Raw genomic sequence first — 20,085 nt, 5'->3', positions numbered from 1 at the left:
AGTTAATAAAAGATGAAATATAAAAATCACTATATTTTTTTAGAAATCTTAAAAATATTAATAGATGATGGAAACATTGATTACTAATAATTAATTAAAATAAGATTTAGCACTAAAATAATATGTAAATATGTAAAGACTTAAAGTTTGTTTTACTGCTAAAAAATCAGGATAATTTTCTTTTTTTAATTTAAAAATTAAATTTTTATATTTGCATGTATTATTTTTCTAAATGAAATTTTGAAAATTTTTTTAGTGCAAAACTAGAAAATTAGGATATTTTCACTTGTAAAAATTTAGGATAATTTATTAGAAAAATATCTAGTTACAATAAAAAAAATTAATTGTATTACTATAAAATAAATTAATAACACATATAAAAAAAATATTAAAAATAAAATTAGTTTTTAAATATATTTTATAATATTTTATTTTTTTAATTATGAAAGATATAAATATTTTTTTAATTTTTGAATTAAAAAATTTTTCTATTATTAACGTGAATGCATTTCCTGTTTTCTCCATATTTTCATGAAAAATGAAAACTACAATTTTCTTAAAATATAAAGATAGAAAGCAAAAAATTGTTTTGAATCTCTAATTTTTTTTTTTAGTATTTCAAAATTTAATTAAAATTTGAAAAACAATTTTAAATTATTTTTCTTTATAATAAAAATCCTATTTTTAGTCTATAATATATATAAATATATTAGGGGAGATATTAAATTTACCAAAAATACCCTTCATGAATTATATTTTTTATGAAAATACCAATAAAAACATATTTATGGTAACATATTTATATATTAGTCGCTAATAATATATTAGCAATGAAATTCCATCGTTAATTTAAATTAATTCGTTATTAATTACTTTCACGACATCGGATCCGTCACTAAAATTTTTTAGCAACGACTTATTTATCACTAATACTTTTAACAATAAGAAGTTATTCTATAAAACTTCATCACTAATAACTTTTAGTGTTGACTTATCTATTATTAACTATAATTAATGTAAATTGAAATTATAATATTATTTTAATAGTAATTTTACTTACACTATAAATAATATTATAATGTTATATTCTTAATTCTATAAGTATTATAAATTCATTTAAATTATTTAATTTATTATAAATAAAATTAATAAACAATCTTAAACATTAATTTTACTTTCACTAATTTATTTTATAAATTGTTCTAAATATATATAAATTTATAATATTAAATTATAAAATTACAATTAAAAATTTAACTATTTAATTAATATAATTATAAAATTATTATTAAAAATTAAATAAAAAATTTATATTTATATCATTAAATATGAAATTCTAATCCTATTTAATGTCAAATATCTTATTTATTATAAATTTATAGCTTTTTTCCTTGAAAAATATTAGTAATGGATAAATTTTTACATTTAAACACTTCATTTTACGCAATAAAACCTAATCCTAATTAACCTTGGCATATAATATGATTCTTTTTTCTTTTTCAGTGTTTTTTTTAATGGGCAAAATCTATTTATAAGTTGTTAAATTCTTTGAATTTTTGCATTTCAAATATCTTATTCTTATGAAGATAGTTGCACAGTGGCACGTAAATGTGATCACTAAGATTTTATTATTATTACCAATATCAAATGAAATTATGAATGCAAGTAGGGTATTTTTGAAAAATACCTTAATTTGATTAATATTCTCAATACTCGAACTCATCTCAAACCTAATTAAAATTTATCTTCAACTACATGAACTCATTTGAAACCTGATTATTATTACCGGGAAATACCATAACTCATTTAATTTTATATATTGTTAATTAATAATCTATATAATTTTTTTATTTATAATTTATATTTTATATTTTAAAAAGTTAATAATTCTATAAAATATTTAAATTTTATTTGTTTAAAATATAATATATAAAAATTTATAAATATTATTATAAAAAATATATTTCATATTTAATTAATTATTTATATAAACAGATATATATACCTAATATGCAAAATTTGAACATAATTCAAACTTAATATGAGTATTGTTTCTTAAATCTAACCCATCATAAAGGCGATTATATATTATTCAAACTCATCCTATTTGGATTCAATCGAATATCGGATACTCACAAATATACGGCCAGTTGTTATCCCTAAATGAAATTGATATCCTTGTACATTGAATAGTTAAGATAGATGTGACTGCCCTTATAAGAATAACAACTGTGGCATACAAAAACTCAAAAATTTTAAAAACTTATAAGTAAATTTTACCTGTTGGAGGAAAAAAGACACAAAAATATAGTGAATAAAGCCAAAAAAAAAAATCACATTATAAGTCAAAGATAATTAAGATTGAGTCTTACTACAAAAAATATAGTGCGTAAATATAAAAGTTATCAATTACTAATATTCTAAAAAATAGCTACAAATTTGAAACAAATAAAAAATTTGTCATTGAATAGAATTATAACTTTATATTTATTGATATAAATAATATTTGGAATGATTAATATCATTTTTATATAAAAAAATGCATATATAATTGTATGAAATTTTAATTTTCTTAGGTTTACTTAGTTTAAATATAGATTATTAATTATAATTTGTTAATATCCTCATACGCATGAATATATATTTTTTTATTTTTTAATTTATTACAATCTTAGCTAAGTTGTTGATTTAGATTATGAGATTATAAGAAAAACTAATTATATTTTTTTATATATTTATGTGAAATTTTATGTTTCTCTCAATATTTATTTTAAGTTGTTATATTTTAAATTATTAAAATAATAAAAACAAGAGGAAGATATGAAAAGAAAAGGGGAAAAAAACAATTTAACTACTTGAGAGTATTATTGTATGAAATAATTAAAAATATCTGATTAAATTTATATTTATATTTTAATCTATACTATATTTATAACATATATAATATAATTTATAATTTAAAAAAATACTTATAAATATATTAAATAATTAATATATTAAATAAATTTTAAAATTATTTGCATTAAATAATATGACAATATAAAATTTCAAGATATTAATATAATAAAAATAAAAATTTTGTAATGATAATACCATAAACTACAAAATACATTGTAAAAATTTTTATATTTTCTAATTTTATAAGTAATTTTTTACATATTAATCTAGCTATGCAACCTCATTATGCATATTAATATTATTATAAATTATGAAAAAAAATATGCAAATTAAACTTTTTTTAAGTAAAATAACAAAATTTAAACAAATTTAATTCAATGAACTAACTTTCATTTATTATTAATTTATTTTAATTTTTAAACATTTTTACTCATTTATATTTTTAAAACTTCTTTTTATATCATTTTGTTATTATATTACGTTTAAGTTTATAATTAAGATAATATTACATATTAATAATATAACACATAACCTTCGTTAAAAATATATGATGGAATAAAAATATAATAGATTTAAATTAATAAATATTTTTATCTTTAAAATTATTTAAAATAACCTTAAAATTAATATTTTAATTTAAATAATTAGATATAATATTTATAATACTATGATAATATTATATTATATATATATAAATAAACAAAAAATTATATATAAAAAATTAAATTATAAATATGTATAACGAGAATAACAACGTGAGTTACACGGGACAACAAGAAAAATAGTATTTTCTAATTAAGTAAACTACAATTTTTTATAAATCAAATTAAATAATTAATTAATAAAAATTTATTAAAAATTAATTCTTATTATTATAAAGTATATGAATAATACATAAGCAAAATAAGTTTCTAAATATGTTTAATATTAATTTATTTTGAATGATTTAAAATTTAATTAATTTCTTAATTTTTAAAATAAAAAAAAAAGAAAATGCATGTTTTATTTTCTTTTAATAAAAAAATGAAAACTAATTTTAAATAATAAATAGTTGTTTTACACTTGAAACGCATTAATACTTTCATAACATTTTGCTCTTGTAAAAAAAAAAAAAAAAAAAAGAATTTTGACCCTTTAACTTTTCTTGAATAGTTAAATTAGTCCTTAATAAAAATTTATAGTTAAATAAGTCATTTAAATCTTAAAATGGATTCAATTAATTCATAATTAATTAATTATATCAGTTAATGATGTTAAAATTTTTTTATTAATAAATAAATTATTATTTTATTTTTAAAATAATAAAAAATATATATTTTAAAAAAATTTAAAAATAATTGGTATGATTTATTTGTCTTTCAATTGCTAAGATTTGATGGGATGATATTGTATGTGATTATCAAAATAAAGTGATTGATAATTGAGATGATATTACTATTCTATGTAGGGCTGAGCAGAATTCGGTTCAAATTGAAAAATCGAATTGAATAGAGTCAATTCGGTTCAATCGGTTCGATTTTAAAATTTAATCGGTTCGATTCGGTTTTAATTTATAAAAATTTCGGTTATTTCGGTTCGGTTCTATTTTGAAGAGAAAAAAATCAGTTAAATCGAACCGAACTGAATAGTGATTTATATAGTCAAATCGAATCGAATCGATTTTTGAATTAATTTATTTTTATGGAAAATTTATGAATTATATTTAATTTATATATATTAATTGTTTAATTTCATTGATTAATGGTTATTAGGTTCAAACCAAAGTTAAAATTAGACCAAATAACTTGAAAATCAAGTCTAAATTAAAAAATCAATAAAAAATCAAACCGATCAGTTTAAACCGAACCGAACTGAAATAAAGCGGTTCGGTTCGATTCAATTTTTCACCTATTTCGGTTTCTAAAATTGACGGTTCGATTTTTATAATTTAATTCGATTCGATTCGATTCAGTTTGAACCGATTGCTCACCCCTAATTCTATGTGTGGAAGTGATAGAGCCACAAGGAGATGGCATAGAGAACTTTTCATGATGTTGTTGGGGCAATGGAGCAAGAAGGTAATGAAATGCAGTCTAAAGTCACTTCGGATAAGCTAGATAGTTCAAGATCACATCTTGAAAAAACCTTTAGCTGATGCAGTAATGAAAATAGCTCACTCATTTAAAGAATATTTAACAAATGAGAAGAATCTTGAGTTTCCATGATGCAGTTTCATAAATTCTTGAACTTCATCAAGTGGAAATCTTTGATGCAGTTCGAAATCTAATGGGCTAATTAAGAACAATTTTATTTACTTAAATCTCTTCCTGATCAAGAGAGAAAAATGATTGGATAGAATTTCATCTCTATAATAATTGCATTTAGTACTTTTTATTAATTTTTATGGTTTTGAAATTGTCAAACAAGTTTAAATATAAAAATTTATAGAAATTTGATTGATTTAGAATTGGATTATTATTATCTTTTTTGGGTAATAAAGAGAAAAAAACCCAAAACTATATAAAGAAAAAAAAAATCCAAAACTAACAAATTATACATGAGACTGCAAACCATCAGCCGAAGCAGGAAGAAAATGAGATCCCGGCTGAAAGTCCTTTGCTTGGTTGGCCAGCCAATCAGCAGGAAAGTATGCCTCTCTGAAGTTATGAACAGCCCTGACCTTCCCTCCATTTCTCATCAAGGACTGAATGGAATTAATCAAAGACACGCAATTACCAGGAGGAGGAGAAGTGCCGCAGATCATTGAAACTACCTCTTCATTGTCATACTCAAGAATTACCTGATTTAACCCCAAATCTTTAACCAGCTTTAAGCCTTGGAAGGCCGCCCATAATTCAGTTGAACAATCAAACATTTCCCTAGATTTTTAAGATAGACCCACGCACCCAATTACTTAAACTGTCCCTAACCAACCCCCCACCAAAGGCAAGGCCTGCATAAGAACTAAAGGCACCATCAGAGTTAACTTTGAACCAAGAATCGAGGAGGGCGGAGGGGGGGACAACAAACAAGGTGCTCACCTCGACTTCTAAAAATCTCCGCCGGCATGAGCTTAGTAATAATTGAAAGAGAGGACAAGCTTGCTCACTGCCCTTATACTCCAATTTAAAGATAATCTCATTCCTGCGTTTCCATATCAACCAGCAGGAAAACACCAAACAACAGAGGACAAACCATCACATTAATGAAAACACCACTACAATATGGTCTTCTAGAGACAAATAAGATATTTTATATTAATAACTATTATTTGAAGTAAAATTTTATTAATTTTTAAATATTATAAAATTTTATTAATTTTTAAATATTATATTATTTATTCTTAATAATAAATTTTTTGAGTTAGAAAACATATTTGTCTCTAAATGATATATTATTTGTTTTTAATAATTAATAAATTTTTAGAGTAAAAACTTATTAGTCTTTAAATGTTATATTATCTGTTTCTAATAATGAACTTTTTGAGATAAAAATTTATTAATCTTTAAATATTATATTATTTGTTTCTAATTTATTAAGGTTAATTTCATTTATATAAAAAGTTTTAACTGTCACGATCCAACCTATGAGCCGGACCGGCACTAGAACCGGGGCCAGCCTAAAGCCCCCGAGGCCCGTAGTAGCCTAATTATTCCTAAACCAAACTCTAAGGCCTATTTGGGCCCAATTTCAAGAATTCAACCGGACAGAGTCCGATCATAAAATGGACCATTTAACGGAGAGTTTTTGACTCACCCTACCTGTAAACACAATATATAATCATTTGGGGAACTCAACTCATCCTCAATATAATCAAATGTCATAAAAATAAATGGAAGCTCGGCTCCCTCATCAAATCCAACCATACATGCTTTTAATAAGTTTACAGACCCAATCAAATAAATATTTCTAACATATGCGGAAATTCTAGGAGTTAAAAAAATTATACAAACATTAATAAACGACCTGCGAAGAAGAAAAGCAGGTTAACCACAACAATAATCCTCTTGTAGCCTGGAAAAAATAATAAACAGGAGTGAGCGTTCGACTCAGAGAGTAAAATATCAATTTTAACCATAATCTCTATAGCTATCTAAAGCTAATACATCATGTGGAGTGAAATGCAACACCGTCATAAATTTCATATAAATCACATCAAAAAAGCAATTTGGAACACTTACACACCCGATAATGTCAAACAATACATATATGGGAGCTGATCCCCTATACAGCCCTCTTAATCCAACCTCTGCCAGTGAAGATCTCAAGCCGGACTTTCACTTAATAAACCAAATACGGGGTCCCAACGAAGAACTCAAGCCGTGTCAACCCCGAAGGATTCGGTCCCAGCGAAGATCTCAAGCTGTGTCTACCCATCCTGTCCATATCCAGCACCATACCACACGCACGCCAACGCACGCACACTGCTCCAAATTACCACAATAACATCCATGGCACTTTAACAGTTGTGAATGCAACATAAAACGTGCCTAGAGTTTAACTACATAAATATATATTTATAAGTGATACATGGGCATGCTTGAACATATAATAATATCGAAATTACAATTAAAATTAATATTTTACTCACAGACTTAACATGATCCTTTGTGGCGGTAAGGAGGAGGAAGGCTGTCCCGACTCACCTGACAATTTTTATCATAATTATTTAATAAATTTGACTCAATACAAACTAAGAAAAGACCAAAGATGTCCTAAGTTATGCTAAAAATCCAGCAAAGTCTCCCTTATACCTAGAACCTATTCAACCTGCAAATGGGTTTAAAACGCACTTCTATATCCACAAACCATTCACCCACAACTCAATCACATCACACAGCCCCTCCTGGGTCCATCCAAACAGTCATCAATCACAATATATAAAATTATAGTTTATTCCTTATAATTGACCCTTTTGCAAAAACTACCCAAATGAGTTCTAAAAATTCTAAAATTTTACCCCGCGGTCCTTAGCATTATTACTAAGCTAATGCAAAATGAATTATAATTTTCTGAGCCACCACGAATATTTTATGGATTTTTAATCACATTCAAGCACTAGAAAATTAAGAAAAAGCAAGGTTCGGGTTTACCTATGCCGATTCCGACCTCGGGAACGCGCTCGGGACGTCTGACAACGATGGGGTAGCTAAAATCTTGACCCAATTATGAGACTTTTTCGGTAGCCTATCTGTCTAGCCGGAAATTCACAGACCCGAGCAACTGTCGAATTTCCGTGAATTGAAGGTACCTACACAAAGCCCACAACATGAGGGTTAGTATATAATTTTTACGAAATTTTCTAAACTCATTTAATGCTTGGAAAAACACTAAGAAGTTTCGTGGGACCCACCGAAAAACGATGTCAAAAAATTTTGAAATTTATATTGCCGCGAAGCTCTCGACGAGTGGAGCGCTTCGGTACTCTAGGTTTTTTTGTGGGGTTCACGGTTTGCGAGAAATCTAGTCCAAGTCGAAATGGGCTAAAATTTTCCGAACAAAAATTGGGAAAACCGCTCGATGGATTTTTGTGTTCTTGGTGTCTATGGAAAGCTTTCGAGGTGTAGAAGAGGTTTGACACAAGACCCAGTCCGATTGGTGGCCGGATAGGCCAGATTTTGGCCAGGAATGTGAGGCGCCGCGCTTGTGCAGGGGAGGACTTCGCATGCATTTTCCGAACGGTTGGAGCGCGGGCCGGCGGTGGAGAAAGGCTAGGGCGGCGCGCTAGCGAGGTGGAGAGGCTGGGGAGGCCGCGGCGCGGCATGGTGAGGAGGGAGGAGAGAGAAAATGAGAGAGAGAGGAAGAGGGACGGGAACGCGTTGGGAAAGGAAGAAGAAGAAAAGAAAAGGCCGGTCTGATTCAATCGGTCTGATCTGGTCCAGTCCGGTTCGATTCAGCCAGTCCGATTCATGATACAAAATTTTAAATTTTTACTCTGCCTTGAAACAAAAACGAGGCCCAAAAATTCAGAAAAAAATTCTAGAAAACTTAGAAAAATTCGTAGAATCCAAATATATTTTTAGTTTTGCCACGTGGTCTTTAAATTAATTTTTAAAAATCATTAAAGTTTTATATTTTCGAAAAATCAATCCGATTTCTAAAATCCAAAAAATTTCAAATAATTTCTTAAAATTTAAATAAAATAAAATATTAATATTTACCCACAAAATAATAAATTCAAAAATTAGGGGTGTTACATTAACCATTTTCTTTTTAATTTGTCACAAAAAAAATTTCTCTTTCTCATGTAAAAAAATATTTTTAATAACTAATTAAACTATATCTAAATAAATTTTATAACGTGTCAATTAAATTATAAAAAGTTTTAAAAAAGCATTTTTTTAAAAAAAAATTATATATATATATACCTCTATTTTACCATATTTGTAGGTATTAAAATAAAAAAATTATATTTTTCTTACAATTTAATTAAGTTGATATATGACTAAAGGTTCTAATCAATATAATATTCTTAATCATTAATAATTTTAAGAAAAAAATTTTCAAAAGTTAAATAAAGATACTTCAAATACTTAACTATAAATAGTTCAGTAATTTTTTTATCTATATAAATTGCAATTTTAAATTATGAATTCAAAAAATAATAACATGAAAAAAAAGAAAAAAAATAGTTACATGTAAAAAAACAAAGAAAACCAAGTGGGGCCTTCAATAAGCCCACCAGTGATTATCTTTTCTAATTAGATTATTTTAATTTTAAATAATACTTTAATTATGTTTTAATTAATTTAAATTAAAGTTAATGGTAGTGATATTGAGAAACTAATAAAAGGAGACAATAATCTATTGTTAAAAAATATTATTATAAATAAATTTATTTAATTCTAAAAATTTTAAAAAAAAATTGTATCTAAAACTAGCTTTAGAGATAAATAATATAGTTCCTAAAAATATATAAAGAGATAAATTTTTTGCTCACATATTTAAAAAATAAATTATTGTCAAATATAAATTTATTTTTATATCTGCCACTAATTATATATTATATTTAATAATAACAGTAAATGGAATAAATATTTATTTATCTGTAAAAGGATATAAAGACAAATAAATAATTATTTAAAATAAAATTTTACGTCTGAATATAACAAAATTGGTTTAGCGAAGAGTTGTCGTACAAATTCATAACAATCCAATCCTTCAGCTATAGCGAGATATCAACAAAGTAGACCAGACCAAGGAGGGATAAAGCAACAGCCAGACGTGCTTTCGCGAAAGGGCAATCATGCAATACATGCAAACCACTCTCAACATCCATCCCACAGACACAACATGAAGGAGAGTGACTAAATTGCTGTCAAAATCTCTCAGCATTAGTCAATAACCCATTACTCAAGACAAGCCAAAGGAACATTCTTACCCTCTGTGGACCCTTCCAATGCCAAACCTTCAACCAAGAAGCGCAAGGATCATTCCAATTGTCTTGCATAAGAGAAGAATACGAAGCTTTTAAAGAAAGTATCCTTGATTTTGACTGAGGCTAAACAGGTAGAATTATCCTCTTGAGAAGGAAGAGAAGGGAGGAAAACAGCAATATACAACTTCTCATCTTGTGGAATCCAATCTTCAAAATGATTCCAGTCTGACTTTCCAGACAAATTTAGCAATGACCAATTCCTTCTCTGCAGTAGACAATTCATCTCTCACAATTTCATAGAGATGAGGCGATCAGGGCCCAATGATCCACACCAAAATTTCACAAAGAAGCCATTACCCAAAGCCCAATTTGAACATTTGGACAAATCACATTAGGCACCTTATATTTAAAACGAATCACATCCACCCACAATGCAAGAGCATTACTCAAAATTCTCCAACTAAGCCTCATAAAATAGGAATGATTTAGTTCAACTAAATCCTTAAAGCCAAGTTCTCCCCTAGCCTTCAGTTGTTGAATACTCGCCCAAGGGACAAGAGCCACATTTCTCTTCTCCTAGTTGGATCCCCATATAAATTATCAAATGGACTTTTCCACCTCATTACAATCAGAGTTAGGCAGTTTAGGGTTTGCATGGCATAGTTGGGCATAGTAGCAAGCACAGATTGGGCTAGCGTTACCCTCATTGCAAAGGAAATCTGAGTAGCATTCCAACTAGCAAGCTTCAACTTGCCCTTATCAATGACACGCTGATAAGTTTTAGAAGTTACTCTGGAATGCAAAAGCGACACTCCCATTATTATTATTATTATTATTATTATTATTATTATTATTATTATTATTATTATTATCATTTGGAATGCCAAGTCATTCCATGGGTCTATAATATATAAAAAAAAGAAGAATTTTTCATATAAAAAAATTTTGATTAATTAAAATTTCATGTTAATTAAAAAAATATAATTTAAGTCTTTAAGTTTTAGTAATTAAATAAAATTTATTACAAATTCAAATACACGGTTAATTAACCATCCAAACAACAAATTTCAAATTCAAGATTTAAAATTCTTTGCATTAGCCAAATAAAATATTTTTAAATTTATAAATTTTGAATTTTAAATTTCAAATACAAATCAATGCATCCAAACGCAACCTTAAGAATTATCAATATTAATCCCTTATCTTTTACATTATTAAGTTATTAATTTACCAAAAATTAGACTATAAATTTGTTACTTTGATAATATTTTCAAAATCATACTATGAATTTTAATAACAATAAGATTCTTAATTAGTATGATTTTATTTCAAGTGTTGGTAAATATTTTTTTGGTTAAACTATAAAAAAAAAATCAAATTTTTTGTGTCAATTATCAATTTCATCAAAACTTTAATTTTATTAATTTAATCATAAATCTTTTCAATTAATTTAAATTTTAAAAATAAATTTAATTAAAAACAATTGAACTAATCAATTGATAAAATAATTCAAAATTTTTTTATTCGTTATCAATTTTAGCCACTCATTTTAAAATTATTAACACTTGAAATAAAATTATACTAACTAAGAATATTATCATTAATAAAATTTTATTGTATGATTTTAAAAATATAAAATATAATAAACCTCGTATTAATAAAAAAATAATATATCTAATATTATTAATTTAATTTTTAATTTTTTTCTCTCTCTTTCTATTTATTTTTAATTCACATATTTTTCATCATTAATTAAAAAAATAACAAATAACAAATAATATAATAAAAATAACTATAATTATAACTTTCAAAACGATATAAAAATTAATTAAAATAATATTTTTTTTATCAATTTGAAAATAACTATTAAAATTGATATAAAAAAAGATTAGCTGATATTAATAATGTAGGTTGATATTTAAATTACTTTTTTAAATTAAATAATGTAATTAAGCTAGTTGTTAAAATTAACATTAATGTGAAAATTTGAGATTGCATTGATAAATTAAAATGTTTAAAAGTTATGATTTTTTTAGTCATTTAGTTTTTTTTTTTTTAAATAGCACTTATATAACTTTATATTTAATAGAGATATTAAAATATATATCATTTAGTTTTAAATTTTAAAATAAGTTGATTAATAAATTATATTTTATTATTTTTTTAATATACTAATAAAAAAAATAAACAAAATAGAAAAAATTACATATACTATGTGGCAATTTCTAAAGTGTCATTAGAATTCTGAGTTTTTAAATATAAAAAATATTTTTAATGATAAATGCTTTAATTTTATAAATAATTTTTTATTAAAAATTATTTATATATATATATATTAATATAATAAAAATATATTTAAATTTACTATGTGCAACGGCCAAACTTAGATTTTAAAATAATTCACCAATTTTTTAATTAATAAAAAATTTAATTAAAAAATTGATTTTTAAATATATATATATATATAATATGATAAATAGATTTTTTATAAGTTCAAAATTTTAAAATTCTTAATAAATATAATAAAAAGAATTTTAGTCAATTATTTTTTTATGAGATAAGATTTAATAGTTAAAATTTGAAAATATTTGAATAAAAATTAATGTTTAATATTTTTTATATAAAAAATATAAAAATATAAAAAATACAACCAATTTAGCACAGTTATCTACAAATTATCTTTAAAATTGTAATTCTGTACAGATGTATTAAATAAACCATTTGAGTGCATATTTGTACTCATAAGTAATTTAAATGTAATATTTCCTCTAATATTTCAAATTAGAGCAATGAAATTCTCTTTGAAAAATGCTAATATTTATTTTTATTATTTATAATAAATACATAATAAAAACTTAAAAAATATGTTTTGATATGAGTTAAAATTTTATATGACAATGAGTTTGGTAATTATCAAATTAAATGTTTAAATTAAAATTTATGTAAAATTAATTAAATTATATTGATTATTATATAAATTTAAATATAAATATTTAATATAATAATTATATTTTTTAATAAAATAAAAATAGAACAATGAGAAATTAACAGCTCACCCCTATTCGTTCATTAATTAACCAACACTTTGGTGGTTTGGATCACGTGACCTTAGAGTGGTAACAGTAAAAACTGAAGTGCCGGTGGTGATCCGTACTTTATTTATTTATTTTAATAATCTTTTTATCACTCCTTTTTATATATTTTATTTTATTTAAGAAAATAAAAATTAAAAAAAAAAAGAGAGAAGAATTCTTCCCTTTGTTCATTTTTCATTTTGTTGGTTTTACTCTCTCAAAGCAAACAAACCCTCGTCTCCATTCCATTACCTGCAAAATTCCCATTTCCCAAGCAAAACCCTAATAGCAATCCAAACATTAACCAACAGGGACAGACAGATAATAGCCCAGAAGACTTGTTGATGGAAATTGTTGAATCCTTAAGTTGAATCGGATAAGTGAGAAACAGAGATCTGAGTCTAAACAATCCATGCACTAATGGGTGCTGCAGGCTCCAAACTTGAGAAAGCTCTAGGAGACCAGTTCCCTGAAGGCGAGCGATACTTTGGCCTCGAGAATTTCGGCAACACTTGCTACTGTAACAGTGTCTTGCAGGTTTACCTCTTTATTTCGATTTCAATCCCTCGATTTTATTATTGTTGTTATAATTATTTGTATTGTTATTTTTGCTTATTGTTTCTGTTAGTTGTGTCCGGTTATCATTTTGAGCTTTTCAGTTTCTGAAATTTTGACCTTTTGAATTGATTGTAATTGGGTGCTTCTACTTGGGCAAGATTTAGCGTTTTGGGTTTCTTTATAGTGCATTTGACATTTCTGTATCCCCTGTGCATAAACAAGATATAAGTGGAGATTAAATTTGCTATATAACATTAACAACAACAATTATGGTTCAACTTGATACCCCAAGGAAGATTTTCATTTCCAATAGGTTTTGTAATTTAGTATTCTGGGTAGTGTATTTCTGTAGGTTTGAACTTGGTAAGTGTGTTTCACTTAAGCTTAAGCTATGTATAATAACTTACGTTAGGTTTACTGTAAAAGAAATTAGGGATTCTTGTAATTGGCATCAACTTTTGAATTGGTTGAATTTGACTTTAAAATTTTGTAAATAGAAATCAAGATTTTCCGCTGTGGTATTGGCAATTGAGTTGGTTCAATTAGATTTAGAGCTTTTAATTAGAAATCATATGTGTTTACCATGGCCAGTTCATAAAGATGTTATAATTTCATTGAACTCTGTGTACTTGCTGGTGCATGTTTGTTCAAATTCTTTACGTTGTTCTTACATTAAAGGATTTATTATTCTTATGCTTCTCAATGTTTTATTGAAAAGTTTGGCATGTTGTTAATAGTCAATATTGTCAGTTTCTCAAATCTACTCCAATATTATTGTCATTATTGAGACAAATGTCAACTTCTTGAAGATGGTTTTCAATTTGACTTTATGTGACTGAGTTTATTCACCATGAGTCTGGAAAGGATTCTTTGCAACTATGTTTGAAATTGTATTCACTGGTACTTCATCAAGCTTTAACCTTTTTTTTTTTTTTTAACCTTCTTATGCAGGCACTTTACTTTTGTGTACCATTTCGAGAACAATTATTAGAATATTATGCTAATAATAAAAATACTGGGGATGCTGAAGAAAATCTATTGACATGCTTGGCGGACTTATTTACACAGGTAATAACTCCATGGATAAATGTTTGAATGATACTTTGGGTATCAAATTGAGTAAGATTCACTATGAAATTCATTTCTTTATCAGTTTTTTAAATGCTCATAAAATTCCCCTTCAGGTTTCTATGAGTTCTTGTTGTGTATTATTCTGATGCAATATGGATATGTGAACGGCTAGAGTTCTTATTAATTATAAATGTTTAATGTATTTGATTTCTTACCTTTTCCCTCTATCTGCACATGCTTTTACTTATTTTTCATGTTTCCTTTTTTATTTTATTTTATTATTTTTTTAATTTTCTTGGGTTGTTACTGTGATATTCTTCTATCAACTGACATTTTCTTTAATGATTCATTGAACTCTTATCTCAAAAGATGGGATAGAGACTTGTGTACGAGGATTGAGAGTGATTCTTGTTAGAACATAAATACTAGGATGTTAGTATTTTTCCTTTTATCCATTTTTAGATACAAATGTTTTGTCCATCCTTCATATTTGCAGAAAAAGAGGGGGGGAAAATTTCAAAGTCAATGTGCTATGTTTTAATGCACTAATAAAATGCTCTTTTCTTATTATGTGCTTCTGTAAAGTTTCATTTCTTGCATTGATAGCATTGGTTAACTATTTATATGAGTTTTTCACTTTTGTTAGCTCTACCTTCAATTAGCATTAATGTAAATGTTGTCCTCTTAAGACATTGAATGAGCCAATGCAAGGTGTTAATTAATATTTCCTGTGTCACTTATCCTTGGGATTTACTGGCAATAGGTTTGATAATTTTTTTTTTTTGGTGTTTCTTTTCTATTTTTGTTCAACGATGTGATGCATTCTGGGGAGAGTTGTAGTGTTGTACTATCTTAAGTTTCAACCTCTTTTAAAGCACACTCTCAATTAGGGGTGGTTACGGTTTAGGAACCGCCGGTTTAGATTCAATGAAATCATGAACTTAAACCAAACTGCCAGGGGACGGTTTGAAAGACAGTTCTTGAACCGCCGGTTCCTGTTTGAGCCCCAGTTTAAAACGGTTTGAAGGGCGGTTCGAAAAAGAACGGTTCAAGACAGTTGGAGGATGGTTTGGAAGCAGTTTATGGATGGTTTAAGGGTAGGTTAGACAACAAAAATTAGAGAAAAATTTTATTGATTCAAAATTTGAGTTATATTTGTAAAAATATTTTAATTTTTCTTAAAAATATTTCAATCAAAATAAAATAAGAAAAAAAGGAAAGAGAATAATTTATCTTTAAGAAAAATTTAATAAATAAAGACTTGAACCTGATTAAAAAACTAGAGATGAAATTAATTTTTTTTAAAGAAATAAGCAAAAAGTGTATAAACTTAATTTTGCCTAAATATCCCTTTAGGATTTAGAAGAATAAAAATTTTTATTTCTATTACTTGCCTTTTTTTAAAAATTATATAATAATTGATAATTAAAAAGTATAAAAGAGAAAAAAAATTAAAATAGAGGTATTGGAAATTTTATTGAGGATTTAAAGTAATAACAAAGTAATTGAGATAGTATTGAAAATTTCAGTAAGTATATAAAATAATAAAGTAGGAAAATTGAGAGAGTATTGGAAATTAAAATGAGTGTAGAAAATAATTATTTAGAGAATTTGAGAAAAATTGAAAAAATATTAAGAATTGAAGAAAATGCAGAGAATAATTGTGTAGAGAATTAATGATATATAACAATTAATTAGGAGTGAGGTAACATATTTATTGAATTTTTTTATATTTAAATCGCCGGTTTAATACGGTTTGGAACCGCCGGTTCACGGTTCTTAAAAAATATGAACTTGAACCAAACCGCATAAGGACAGTTTCGGTCCGGTTCGAAGTCGGTTCCGGTTTTGACCTGTTTTGGTTCGGTTTTGACAGAACCGGTTCCGGTTCGGTCCCGGTTCAAAACCGGACCGTGGCCACCCCTACTCTTAATTGTTTAGCCTTAATATTTTTTTCATAATTGAATTTTCATTTTCTCTATGAAAAAGAATTGCTTGCCTGGGGCTTTTTGTTTAATTTACATGTTTAGTTCTGTGCAAGTATTTACCTTTCACTGACTTACCGGAGAAGGCAAAAAAGAGTTCCCTTTCACAGAATACATATATTAGTTACTTGTTTTACTATTTCAGCAGTGGTGCTGGAGCTAACTGTTGATTATTCTTGTGTTTAGATAAGTTCACAGAAGAAGAAAACAGGTGTAATTGCCCCAAAGCGTTTCGTACAGAGATTGAAAAAACAAAATGAGCTTTTCCGTAGCTATATGCACCAGGTACATGTTCATCTGTAACTGATTAATGTATCTTGGGATCAGTTTGACATATACATTTACACTATAGTAATAAAATTTTACAGATTCATGAATATTTATTTGCAGATGAATGAATATTTATCTATCTATTTTGCATGCATATTCATTTTGCAGGATGCTCATGAATTTTTAAATTTTTTGCTAAATGAACTTGTTGACATACTGGAGAAGGAGGCTCAAGCTGTAAAAAGTGATCCAGAAACTTCATCCCCACCTGAAAAGACTGCAAATGGGCCAAAGAATGCTCAGGCAAATGGTGTTTCAAAGGAGCCTTTGGTCACTTGGGTGCACAAAAATTTTCAGGTGACTTTCAATAGCCAATTATATATTCTCATTTAATATTTTTCTTGTGTAAATTATTTGCATAGCCTTAGTTCCTTGCTTAAATATTTTAAATGGTGGTGGTAATATTCTTATTGCTCTGCACCGACCCCCTCTTTTCCCCTTTCCCCTCTTTCCCCCTCTGCCCTCTCTCCAACCAGCCAAATAAATAAATAAAAAGCCAGCGTCTCATGGTTTCTCATTCATACTTGGATCAGGGAATTCTTACCAACGAGACAAGATGCCTGCAGTGTGAGACTGTTACAGCAAGAGATGAAATATTTTTCGACTTGAGCCTTGATATTGAACAGAATAGTTCAATAACTAGCTGTTTGAAAAATTTTAGTTCCACAGAGACTTTGAATGCGGAGGATAAGTTTTTCTGTGACAAGTGCTGCAGGTAGGTACTATTGTTTAATTTTCATTTGGCATTGGCTCATGTTTGTTGTTATTGATAATTTTTTTGGTAGTTATATGAAATTAAACTTCTAGTGCTGATTTTTAGTAGTTTGTGTAACAAACTTTACTAGTTTTGCATGGAATTATTTAGACTCTGGTTTCACTCACTGTGACCCTGTATTCATTGCTTTAAGGGCTAGCAATTGCCGTAAGCTTGAAATTAAAAGTATGTTATTTATTGTGATTGTTTCTTTAGCTTGAAAATTTTGTATTTCTTTGTCATTGTAAAGCAAGTTGCAAAAGCGGTACTTTGAGTATGTCATGTGGTTCTAATGCTAAATTAGGTGAAATAAAAATCAAAATAAAGGTTATGTTTCTGGCACAAAACATTTGCCAGTAACTTCTCTCTCTCTCTCTCTCTCTCTCTCTCTCTCTCTCTAGCATTTCCCTTTTTCTTTTTCTCTGGTACAGTGAAAAATTTTAAGCGGAGGCTGTAACTGCTATTAAGTGTAAGATGACTAACAGGTTACCACTGTTTGTACTCTGTTCTATTGTGTGACTTTTATACATATGAAAAATATAATTTTCCGCACAACATGCTGATGGCCTTTCAAATTTACAACATAAAAATACCTTATAATGGAACAATCTTATTGTATTATAGATGGCGCTTGTTTAGTTGGTTGTATTTGGTCATTTGGAATATTCTTGAATGTCTTTAAATGATTATTGAACCTGCAACTATTAATTACAATGATTGTAATATTTACTATGGGTTGAAACACGAAAATTTCCAAACATATGAGGTTCAATAAATAAGTGATAAATCTTTTTGTTTCACTTGCAGCTTGCAAGAAGCCCAGAAGAGGATGAAGATAAAGAAACCTCCTCACATCTTGGTGATCCATCTGAAGAGGTTCAAATACATTGAGCAGTTGGGTCGGTACAAGAAGCTATCTTATCGAGTTGTCTTCCCACTTGAGCTTAAGCTGAGTAACACCATGGAAGATGCAGATATTGAATACTCATTATTTGCAGTAGTTGTTCATGTTGGAAGTGGACCCAATCATGGACATTATGTCAGCCTTGTCAAAAGCCACAATCACTGGCTATTTTTTGATGATGAAAATGTGGAGATTATTGATGAGTCTGTTGTACAGACATTTTTTGGGTCAGCACAGGAATATTCAAGTAATACGGATCATGGGTACATCTTGTTTTATGAGAGCCTTGGTGCTAGTAGCAAGAGTTGAGAAGAGGATACTTTGGTTTTACAAGTAGGTACTTGAAACGTTTGGACTGATCTTGTCTTTTCCTCATTTTCTGTTATTATTGGTTTTCTTTTCCCTTTAGTCCAACCACTGGGAACTGGGAAGAGCTCTCAAATTTAGACATTTGAGATGACGATGATATGGGTTGTTGAAAAATGTATACTTGGGTTGTTTCCATGTACAGTGGATGGTGGAAGCACACTGTCCTTTTGTTTTTTCAGAATAAGAAGAAAGAAAGATTAGTGTATATGGTGTGAGAGAAATTCACAGACGCTTGTATTCTTCATGGTTGAGAATGTTTAATCAAAACATTAGAAATGCAATCCAATTGGAATTTTCTCGCAGCTATCCGCTTATTACTGTATTCTTTTTGAATCTATGTAGATCTCGTGTATTGAGATGTTTTGGTACATCTCCTTGGCCTTGTGCTAGAGGACTAGTAGTCACATTTCATCATTGGACTACTAATTCATGGTAACAAGTGTTTAAATTTTATCTAACTTCACCCATGTTGCATAGTCTAATTAAACATGCGTAAGTACAAATTTAATGTATTTTTTAAAAACATTCCGTTTATAAACTTGAATTATTTATATATAAATAATATTGGAGTCCATCCATATGTAAAGAAGAATTTTATTTTTAAGTCAGACTTCGTCCTCAAATTTAAAACCTTACAATCTATGCAAGCAAGCCGGTGAAAGCAGATTGGCTGCAAGTCAATATGGCTTCAATCGCCTGAATGTGATACAATTTCCTAAACGTCTTTACCAGTAACAGTTATGAGAATCAATAGGGACATTTACAAATGAATTTTAGTACAGCCA

General features: G+C 27.2%; 1 protein-coding gene across 1 annotated transcript; it reads left to right on the top strand.

The window, feature by feature from the left end:
• Positions 1–13,459: 13,459 nt before the first annotated feature.
• On the top strand, positions 13,460–19,602 carry LOC110631518 (ubiquitin carboxyl-terminal hydrolase 4). Its single transcript, XM_021779380.2, has 6 exons — positions 13,460–13,866; positions 14,839–14,955; positions 17,130–17,228; positions 17,382–17,570; positions 17,807–17,988; positions 18,835–19,602. Exons 1-6 carry the CDS (start codon positions 13,750–13,752, stop codon positions 19,238–19,240), a joined length of 1,110 nt encoding a protein of 369 aa, XP_021635072.1. The 5' UTR covers positions 13,460–13,749; the 3' UTR covers positions 19,241–19,602.
• The last annotated feature ends 483 nt before the right edge of the window (positions 19,603–20,085 follow it).

The sequence above is a fragment of the Hevea brasiliensis genome, chromosome 10 (assembly GCF_030052815.1).
Source record: "Hevea brasiliensis isolate MT/VB/25A 57/8 chromosome 10, ASM3005281v1, whole genome shotgun sequence".
NCBI lineage: Eukaryota > Viridiplantae > Streptophyta > Magnoliopsida > Malpighiales > Euphorbiaceae > Hevea > Hevea brasiliensis.
The sequence above is the reverse complement of the archived record's forward strand: the minus strand, read 5'-3'. Positions and strand labels throughout refer to the sequence as shown.